Below are 11,333 nucleotides of genomic sequence, written 5' to 3' on the forward strand. Positions count from 1 at the left end.
AACTAATTTAATGGAACTGTTGGAGACATCAGCACCAGAGAGATGAATTGGATCATACCAGCCATTCGACGAAGGCAAGGAGGAGGGGACCCATCTGGAGGGGCCCAGAGGAAGGCGCCTGGCAAGTTCTGAACGCCCAAAGCTACCGCGTGCCAACTCTGGTCCGACCTGGATGGGTTCAAGCTGGGCCGCTGCGGGGCCGATGGGTCGCTCAGACTGTAGGGACGGCTGTACAGACTCTTGTCCACGGACTCTGGGAAGGATAGTCTCGTTCCAAAAACAGCTCTTGATCGTCCAATTAAAAAATCAGATAAACTCAAACACATCGACACCACGTGACTGCTGGCTCACAGTGAAGTCGATTGTGTGATAAAAAGGAAAAACAAAAACTCTGCATTACAAAAATCTAGCACGAAGCTATAAAAAGGTTAGGAAAAATCTTGTATTGGATAAGAAATATTCTAAGTCTGATTGTTTATCAAACTTGGCACAACGCTTGGATCAAGAATGGGCCTAGGAGGCCCAAGGAGACTCAACAGAGCTCTCCTCAGTGAGCATCTTCTTGGACTGTCCAGACCTGACCGCTTTCTGATCTGAACCCAACTCACTCTGCAGCACTTTCTCCGAACTGCACACCGAACTGTGCACCAAACTCCACACTGCCCTCCACACTGAACTCCTGTGAGTTCTGAAGTTACTCTTATACAAGAGGGAGGGGTTTCGGTTTTGAAGCCCTTCCAGTGTTTGATTAAATCCACTCTCCACCAGATCATCAAGTTAATCGGATAATGTAGAGATAACACAACATGGTTATAAAACTCTAGAATACTATCAATAAACTATCACACAAACATTAGAAACACAGTTAATTGTTTATACGCACAATTATACATTAGAAAATGTTTCTGCATTTGGGTGTGACGGAACTTGACCACAAGGTGGCAATGTTGATCCAGGGACGATTTTCAGTCTCTGTTCGTCAACTTGGAGAAATACAACTAAATTAGATCATAAAACCATAATTCAGTAAGGGAAGATGCCAGAGATTAATATGACATGTCATTCTGTTCCTTGTAAACAGACTCAACCAAATATGAACATGTCCTGTTGGAAACATAATGATTAAGACAGTTTTTTTTTTTTTTTGATCCTTCCAATCCTTGCAGCTTCATGTGGTCGAGATAACACAAGGAATTTACGACATGCGCCTGCTTTATGCCACAGCTCTGTAGGAAGACAGAGTCCTTAGATTTATGAGGCGTGGTGCAGAGTTTCTTACAGCTTTCAGGAAGACAGGATTTAGTCTGAGGAGGTTCACCATTTGGTCGACCAATCGAAAGATTCAGATTTTAAGGTGTTTATCTCTGTTGGGAGCTGTCTTTCATCAAAATGGCAGTTTGAGAGTCCTACTGCCTGAGAAACTCTGGTTTTTCGAACGGGGTTTCTTGATAAGTTGTCAGCCATGGGGGAAAGAGAACCCCCCCCCCCCCTTTCAGTAACATTCCTAAAGGATAATCTGAAGGTGTAGGTTTAGGAAGGAGCAAGGATCTCTCCCCCCTTGTATCATTATCTTTCCTCCATAGAGGGTGTGATATCAACAGCCTTAGATTGTGGTTTCATCTTTAGTTGTTCTGGATAGATTCTCACTACACATTTTAGTTTCAGTCACATTTGAGTCATTTCTATCCTTTTTAGTTTCAGTCTAGTTTTAGTCCATAAAAGTCCTCATATTTTAGACATTACTTTTAGTCCAATCATTTATTTTCTTGCCTAAATCTGGAACCAAATCATGGTAGTGTGTTCTCTGCCAAACCTGGGGTCCCTGCTTTCTCCAGCTGAGGCAGAATAGATACAGATGCATTGTTTTTGACAGATTTACCCCCAGTGGAGAAATATCACAGATTCTGAGTCTCTGACAAAAACTAAATTACATTTTAGTCTAGTTTTAGTCATATTGATGAAAACTAAACTTAGTTTTTATAGTTTTAGTCATCACAGAACTATTTTTGTTAGTCTTAGCCTAGTTTTTGTCATGGAGAAAAGGCTGTCAGGGATAAGCCGGTCCCACTGATCACTTGTTTTGATTATAGTCAACACATTTTTGATAAAGTTACCACGATGCCATGTGGGTCGTCTTTTCATCTCTCCTGTGGTACAGGATGGGCCGGGGTTTCCTCTGCTAAAGGAGATATTAAAGGAAGCATTAAAGCTCCTTTTCTCATCATTTACAGCAGTGGTTCTCAACCTTGGGGTCGGGACTCCCTTGGGGGTCATAAGACACTGAGAGGGGGTCACCAGATGGTTTTTAAAAAAAAAAAAAAAATTTAAATTACAATGTTTCCGCTTCACACCAATTTTACCAAATGTAAACCCTTTTTCATCACTTTATAACCCCAACATTGTATTATTAATGTTAATATTTATAATACTTGCCACTTAAAAGTCATTTTGTCCCATTTTAACCCTTTGCATCAACCTTTTCTGCCTGTTTTTGTCACTTCTAAACCAGTTCTGCCACTTTCTGGCTATTGTTGCCTCTGTTGACCCCTTACTGCCTCTATCAACCACTTTTTTCACCACTTCTTGACCATTTTAATCAAAGTCAACCATTTTTTGCCTGTTTATATCAAATTTCCATCCCATTCCACCTAATTTCCAAATTTTTGCACTCTAAATCAGGGGTTCTTAACCTTTTTGACCTCGGGGCCCAACCTTTCCAGTACAGAGGGACCCGGGGCCCATTTAAATTTGAACACTGAATTGGTAATCATACTCTTGATTTGATTTGTATTCAGTAACTACATCTAATGTACCTCGATCAGACGGAAGAGGAAGAGGAAAAGAGACACGAGTGCTGCTGTGCTCCTGTTAATGTCTGAGTATTTAAGACAATAACAGAGAACCATGCCTGTCTACAGCAGTGGTACTAAACCTTATTTTACCAAAGAGCCACACTGTTGAAAAAAAACTTTAGTGAGAGAAACAATACAAGCCAGGAATTTAAGGTAGATAATAGATCAGATAATCTGTAGTTAAAATGAAATAAAACAGTGGATTGGTGGATAATTATGAGGTTAAATGGGAAACAAATGTCTGTATAATGTCAGATGAAACAATATGACACTAATTTTTATTTAATTTTTTATTTTATTTATCACAGAAATCACGCTAAAACCTTCTATCTCAATTTTTCATGATTTTAATATGTTTTTATAAATCAGTGCTATTGGTCAGTCTTAACTGCCAGTGGTTTTAACTCATTTTAAATCAATAAAATATGTCAAAAGATACATTTTTTTCGTTCCATGAAAAGTGATCATTTTGGAGATACCAGTCTTTGGCCCAACACCAGCGTTATGAAAGTTCACCTGGCCTAAAGAGTTTTTAGATATTAGAATGAGCTGAGTTTGAGCTCTGAGATGCTTTTCAAAGAAAATGATGAATGATGGCTGGCTGTTTGGGTATTTATAGCTCACACTGGGGCCTTTACTGGAGTTCTGTGGCTTCATGAACATAAAAGAGATACGTTATAATTTTTTTTCACTTCTTATTAATTCTTTAGTTAAAGGGGGAGGGGCCTCATGTTGGTCTTTGCCCTGGGCCTCCAAATGACTCAAACCAGCCCTGCCTCACACCTGCAGCTCTCCAGACACATGGTTTCACCCTGCCTCATTCTGGAGCTTTGGTTTTATATTTCTGCTCTTTTGACGATATTTATGATCATTAGTGCATTAAAGGTCAAATCAAACACCCACGTTTGGACAACTTTTACTAGATATGACGTCATCTCCACGTGTGATCCATGTGAGTTATGCTCGTTGATGACGCGCATCGGCACAGTCGTCATAGATCTGTGTGTGAGAGAGCATCGGCAGGATGTGGCTGGAGAAAAAGGTCAAACGAGGAAATGGGAAGCTTCGGATTAAACACCTCAATGAATGAGCAAACTGAAGAGATGCAGCACCGGCGGACTTCCTCTGCTCTCTTCTCTCACACACTCCTCCGTCCGACGGTAATAAAACACGGATTTAAAATAATAAACGCTCAAATTTGGAAGTTAAAGCCAGTCTTCTGTGTGTGGGTCAGAGATTTATTGATGTGACCTACCGTGAATCTTTACTGATGACGGTGTTTAACTTCATAAAGGGTTTAACTAAAGGTTTTGTTTTTTCCAAGTAAGCCTTAAAAAAGCCGCAACTGGTCACTAAAGAGCCACATGTGGCTCGAGAGCCGCGAGTTGAGTATTACTGCTCTACGGCCTCATGCCTCAGATCAGTGAGTGTGTGAAATTATACCTCATTATCAACAACTCATTCATTACAACAACAAACTTACTCAGAACTTCTGCTCTAGCCTCGCGGCTGTCTTCTTCTGCTTGTTTGAGCTTGTTAGTCAACTGACTAACGCATTACTGCCACCAAGTGGCGGGGAGGTGTGTTACTACTGAGCGTCTCGCGGCCAATACTTACTCCTCACGGCCCTCACGGCCCACAGGTCAGGCCCACATAGGGCCGCGGCCCTATGGTTAAGAATCACTGCTCTAAAGCATTTTGAGCGACTTTTTAAACCCCTTTTACCAATTTGTGTCTGTTTCTACCACTTTTATCTAATTTTTGCCACGTTTAGCCCATTTGTGTTCTTTAAAAATCCAATTTCACCACCTTTTCCACCATTTTTGCCAGTTTTAGGATTTTTTTAACCCATGCTGATTATGTCTGTAACAAAAATTCTTTCATTTAAAGAGGCATAATTTAATAAATAAAGATATTTGTTTGTTGATAAGAGTGGTTATTATTCAGGTCAAATATCAAATATGGTTTTCACAGCTTAACTTCACAGTGGACCATGGTTTTGTTGACCTTCATGGACCCCCAGTTTGGCTGGGTCCCAGAAACCTCCCCCTTTATCCCTCCTTATGGACGGCCTTGCCTCCACATGACTATTCTAGAACGTTCCTGGCTGTTCAACCACCGTCAGGTACAGTGGGGCTCCCCGGTCTCTGGCACCTTTATTTTGGGGGCTGCGGGCTGAAGAGGTTGAGAATCCCTGATAGAGAATTCAGACAGCTCTCATCATGGCTGACACTCCAGTATTTCCAGGTCATTTCACTCAGTTAGAAATCTTCCAAAAGGACTACAGACCATACGTCTGTTCACCATTTTTGGCTCTGTAGAGTGTGTATGTGTTGTTTTACTACAACGCCAACCGCTGACCAACAGCACTTCTGGTGGTTTTTGCTGTCTCTATCCAAATATTGTCACCAAACACAAACAGAGAGCAGCTCCGTTTTCAGGGATGACTTCTAGTAAACGTGGCCTCAGAGCGGCAGGACTGCTGCTCACATACGCCGTGTGTTTATGTGTGAGTGTTTGGGTTTATTGGTGTGTGTAGGTGTTTACAGAGCCGTGTAGTCTAGACAGAGAGAGCTCTGTCAGAGCCTCCTACTGCTCACAGAGGATCGGATGTCAGCGTGGTCGCCGTGCTCTCTGAGGGGACAGACTGGAACAACAACAGGGCTTTTATTTTGAAGGTTTAGAAATGTAACAGAGGACATTAAGTTAAAAAAATCAGCAGAAAAGGAAAAAAGTTTTATGCCATAAATGGACGTGAGCTTTCACATACGGGGAATTTCACTAAATGTTTGGTGCAAAAACAATTAACATGGAAGAAGAATAAAAAAAGTGGGCAGCTTTGAAAACATGGCAATTAACTAAAGTACATCATAAAAACATGGTATGGAATATAAAGGATGCAAATGCATGGACAAAAGGTGCGACAGAGGAGCTGTACAGACGTACAGGTCTTATAGTCATTATGCTATAGAGCTTCTATTCAGTGTGAAGCCGCATTAACAGAAGCTAAAGTCTGGTGTGTTATTGTAGAGCATTATTTGTTTAAACCAAAATTATTTTTGTCTCAGCTGGACCTGGAGCTCGATAAAGTCTGACGTGTGGAGAAGGAGTATTTAGCATGAGGCTCACAGCAGAGGGAAAGAAACTCTAATGCTGTTTACACCACATTTTAGACCAACAGATTCACACACGTTCATCACACATGGACGCTAAAGGCTGCTACATAGAGGGTAAAAAAGGATTTAGTCTATGAGTCATACGTCTGTTAAGTAATTCCATTAACACACTGGGCTCTAATTTCGCGGCGCAGCGCAGGGTGGTGGAGCGTGGCACACCCCGCGCAGTAGTAATTTCGTCCGGCACACCACCGTGCACAGCCAATTTGGCAATTTGGTAGACCGGGCCGCGTCGAGATGGGTGACAATTTCGTGCCAAAACACTGCGTTGGAAGGTGCGCTGAAAGCCCGCCAGCTCCAACCTGGTCTATTCTCGGCGCAGGCGAAGCACGCCCGGTGTAGTGGTAATTTGGCTGACAGGCGTGCAGTGCGCACACGTCACCAAAACCTCACAGGCAGGTTTCCAGAGTGTCAGACACATTTCAATGCAATAAACAATCACAGCAACCACTATTTAATGGAACCGTCTGAACCAGCATATACATTTGTATCTATATAAACTGTCCCGTCACATCTGATGTCAGATCAAAGATGTTTGTCACGCATAATTGAAACTCAACCTGATGGCAGCTGGGAGTGATAAAAACTAGCGAGCTCACATCTCTCAGCCAACCACAAACAGCCACGGCATCCAATACGCAAACTTGATTGACAATATTAGTAACTTCCTCCCAGGTAGTTTCTGCATCATCAGCCCGTGGAGGTCTATTAGCATTACCATATATTCTGGTACTGCGAGCTTGGACCTCCTGGACCAGCACATCAGTTTCCTCCTGGGAGACGTTTGGCCGCCTGGAGCTGCGGCTGCTGTCTTCATCCATGGTGGTGGCGAGGTGAAATTGGCACTGCGCCTTGCCCGCAGCGCATTTAAAGGCGAGGAGAGGCGTTCATTTGATTGGTGAGGACACTGCACTGTGCACGAAAATTGCAAAATGCCCTGGACACATCCTGTTGGCGCGGCGCAGGCGCAGCGCAGGGCAGGTGCGCCGCGCCTGGTCCACGAAAATAGAGCCCACTGATTCACACACATGCTAACACTAATAGTGAAGGCTTCTATGTGTCCCTCAGTATGAACTCAGCCAGTTCATACACACTCACACACTGATGAAAAGGCTGCTCTTTGGCTTTGGCTTCTCTGGACCTTCAGTATCAACACGTCCAGGGCCGTTTCCTGCTATAGACCCACCATAGACTATGGAAAGAATCTGACAAACCCTGTGTGACGTCAGCCGTCTGCTTACAATAGGCGGACTCAAACAGCTCTTGAAGCCAATCCGCGGCGGCTTCCATATTGAAATCATGGTCTCAACCGAACTTTGGATCAACCTAACGGCCCACCCACTAAGCCTGACTTCCTGCCAGCTAGCTAGCTAGCATTCTGGTTGACAGAAACATAGCTTCTGCCTGTCACGCTATCTGTCAATCAAATGAGATGCACCAATCACCGCGGAGTGAGGTTTATCCTAAATACAACCCAAACGATTGGGGTACAGAAAAATTCAACCCCCGAACAGTGGGAGCACAATAAGACACTAGCTAATGAGACTCGTTAAGTGGCCGTAAACTGGTTTATTTCTAGTGTAAAAACCGTCTCTTTAACATGTGTCCAGACTTCCAATGTTTCTGCAGCCAGCCTCAAGTGGACACTCGCTGTATTGCAATTTTTTGCACATCCACATTGGCTTCATTTTTCAGGACCAGAGGGTGCCACTTGGGCCCCACAAGCCACTAGGGGGCCCCAAAGCTGAATGTTCCATCTCATCTGAGGTGAATTAAAATGACCAGTCTTTCTCCCTTAAATGCTGCAAAACAAGGCTATAATAGTTTTGGATGTTTCAGTAGTTTTTATTTATTTTTCTGTCTGTGTTCAATTTCAGTTTAGTTTTTATTAGTTCTGACTGCTGGTTTGTTAGTTTAGTTTTTCTTAGTTCTGACTGCTGGTTTGTTAGTTTAGTTTTTCTTAGTTCTGACTGCTGGTTTGTTAGTTTAGTTTAGTTTTTATTAGTTCTGACTGCTGGTTTGTTAGTTTAGTTTAGTTTTTCTTAGTTCTGACTGCTGGTTTGTTAGTTTAGTTTAGTTTTTCTTAGTTCTGACTGCTGGTTTGTTAGTTTAGTTTAGTTTTTCTTAGTTCTGACTGCTGGTTTGTTAGTTTAGTTTAGTTTTTATTAGTTCTGACTGCTGGTTTGTTAGTTTAGTTTAGTTTTTCTTAGTTCTGACTGCTGGTTTGTTAGTTTAGTTTAGTTTTTATTAGTTCTGACTGCTGGTTTGTTAGTTTAGTTTAGTTTTTCTTAGTTCTGACTGCTGGTTTGTTAGTTTAGTTTAGTTTTTCTTAGTTCTGACTGCTGGTTTGTTAGTTTAGTTTAGTTTTTCTTAGTTCTGACTGCTGGTTTGTTAGTTTAGTTTAGTTTTTCTTAGTTCTGACTGCTGGTTTGTTAGTTTAGTTTAGTTTTTCTTAGTTCTGACTGCTGGTTTGTTAGTTTAGTTTAGTTTTTCTTAGTTCTGACTGCTGGTTTGTTAGTTTAGTTTAGTTTTTCTTAGTTCTGACTGCTGGTTTGTTAGTTTAGTTTAGTTTTTATTAGTTCTGACTGCTGGTTTGTTAGTTTAGTTTAGTTTTTCTTAGTTCTGACTGCTGGTTTGTTAGTTTAGTTTAGTTTTTATTAGTTCTGACTGCTGGTTTGTTAGTTTAGTTTAGTTTTTCTTAGTTCTGACTGCTGGTTTGTTAGTTTAGTTTAGTTTTTCTTAGTTTTGACTGCTGGTTTGTTAGTTTAGTTTAGTTTTTATTAGTTCTGACTGCTGGTTTGTTAGTTTAGCTTTTTTTTTTTTTTTTTTAAATGCTTCTTTTTAGTTTTTTTATGGATAGATGTCGGGGTTTAGTGAACATCATTCATTTTTAAAAACATATTCAAACAGGCTACTCTTCACTTTTCATTTTATTTTTTTCTTTATTTGAAGATGATGTTTGAATGCAACTCCAGACATAAAACTACCACCATGTGAAGTCTTAACCAATCAGATCAGGCCATTTTACTCTCCCCAGACTCTGGTGTAGGTTTCAGTCAGTCTGGTTGTGTCAAAGACTAAAACTAAGGAGAGTCTTCTCCATTTTTAAAACATTTTCATCAGTTTTGTAAGCACACTATACAATTTTAGTCAGTTTTCTTTTTTCTTTTTTTTTTGGTAATTGGTCTGCTGCTACGAGGTCTGCAGATTTCCTCCAGTATAAAAATGTAAATTTAACCTTGAAGATTAAAAAAACGCCTTAAGTTATGAAAATCTAAAAAAGTAGAGAGTAGAAATGCTTTGATAAAAAGTCAGGAATGAGGGAAAGAAATTAACTTGTGTTTATTTCATATTTTCATTTTGCAACCCAAGAATATCACTAAAACTTAGTATTTTAAATTATTTCATATTTTGACCTTTAAATTCATAATTGTTACCTTTTTTCTCATATTGTGGCCTTTTAGATTCACAATTTGTCTTTTTAAATCATATATTTACCTTTTCAAATCCTAATTTTGACTTTTAACCCCATGTTTTCACTTTTCGAACTCCTGATCGAGAATTTTATCTCCTATTTAGACTTTTTAAACTCTTGATTTTATTATTTTATCTCATATCTTGACATTTTAACTCATAGTTATAACTCTCTATCTCATATATTTGCCTTTTAAAAACCTTATTTTGTCTTTTTATTTTGTATTTTGACCTTTAGGACCTAAAAAGTTGACTTCTTATCTCAGATTTATTTATGCTGAGATATTTAATCAGTTTGACTTTTTTTTTAGAAATCTTAAAATCATTTATCATCACTGTTTAATTCATGACCTGTGGAAACATGGTTGACAGTGTTCAGTTAAATCTTGACCCTGTTAGGCCCACAGGTTAAACCTAAATTCAGATTTCAGACCCTGCTGTGATTGAGTTTTAAACACCCCTGCTCTAATGGATAAGGAATCTCTCCTAGTTTAGCAAAAACAGCCGTGCGGCGGTGTGAAACCAGCTTGACAGTGAAGATGTCAGTGTTAACTAAACTTACTTATTCATCCACATTCATACACTGATAATGGAGTGTGCCCTGTGGCCATCGGTACTAACTAATGCAAGATGCAACAATTCTAAATGTCTGTGGAGGAGACACTCTGTATGTATAAATAAAAGCTTGATTCAATAACATAAAACAGCTTTATGTAGTCAGGTGTTAAACACTAATTAAGGTCGGCCTGCGTTATACTCTGTTTCATTTTCACCACATCTGCTCTGCTCAGTGCTACCAGAATAAATGTTGTAGCATCTGGAATATGAGGATGAATCACATGCTTGTCTGTCTGACGTCTTACCTCACAAGGCCGAGCTGACTCAGCGATTTCTGCCACGACGTACCTGCAGACAGACGAGTCATCATTAATCCTGATTGATGCTTTTGCGCCCAATCCATGCCATAGCCTTCGCCATAGGTCCGTGTGACCCTGAACCCTACACAGAAATGACGGCAGCCCTGTGATTGGTTGACTGCATCTCGTGCTTACTCTGCTGTGAGATAAACGGCTGCAGATGGAGACAGAACTAGTCAAATCTACTCATCCAAATCTGAAGATATCAGACGTTCATTCCCTCATGCATGCCTGACTCTTAAATACCCCCACCCTCGGCTGATTCAGCAGCCATGCTTCCATCTCCTCTGTCTCCTCTCTTTCCTCTCTGCAATAGCTGCAATTTAATCAACTGATAATCAATATTTCAGCCACCATAGTTTCCTGTACACAAACAAACAGCAAACGTGGCGGCAGGACCAGGAACTGGCAGAAAAACTGGACATCTGAGCAGGTGGAATATTTCAAGGCACACTAGAGTGCCTTGAGGGACCATTTGAGAACCACTGGTGTAGGACACTATGGCGTTACTACGACATAGATTCGACACAGAAAAATAAATCAGGCTTTAGACAGAGGCTCAGGCAGGTTTATCTCACAGTTCATCTCTGATTGGTTGAGGGTGGTCAGCTGGTAGATCGACTGCAGCGAAAGGAAGAGGAAGCTGGAGACACACAGCACCATCACACAGCGACAAACGTTACCTAGGAAACACAAGACAAAAACCACAGACAAATGATGACATGCCTAAATATGGGCAGGAAACAGGAAATGATGTCACTGTGAGTCACACATTGTGTGTTTCCTGAGAAAGATCCTTCAGGAAACATCGTACATCCTTTGAGTCTCTAAGAGGATCAGCATCCACCTTCAACAGTCTGTTCCCCTCAACCTCTAATAAGAACCAGACATCAGATCTAGATCCCAGCCTGGAG

The 11,333-nt window shown here is 40.9% G+C and overlaps 1 protein-coding gene across 1 annotated transcript in view; it reads right to left on the reverse strand.

Annotated features, from left to right (window-relative positions):
- Positions 1-11,333, reverse strand: part of LOC121527285 (piezo-type mechanosensitive ion channel component 2-like) — an 80,189-nt gene that overhangs the window by 54,649 nt on the left and 14,207 nt on the right. Inside the window, exons 3-4 of the mRNA XM_041814187.1 lie at positions 10,998-11,102; positions 10,366-10,408 (exon numbers count right to left, since the gene is read on the reverse strand). Of these exons, the coding sequence (XP_041670121.1) occupies positions 10,366-10,408; positions 10,998-11,102 (148 nt within the window). The remainder of the gene's footprint in view (positions 1-10,365; positions 10,409-10,997; positions 11,103-11,333) is intronic.

The sequence above is a fragment of the Cheilinus undulatus genome, linkage group 19 (genome assembly GCF_018320785.1).
Source record: "Cheilinus undulatus linkage group 19, ASM1832078v1, whole genome shotgun sequence".
Taxonomy (NCBI): domain Eukaryota; kingdom Metazoa; phylum Chordata; class Actinopteri; order Labriformes; family Labridae; genus Cheilinus; species Cheilinus undulatus.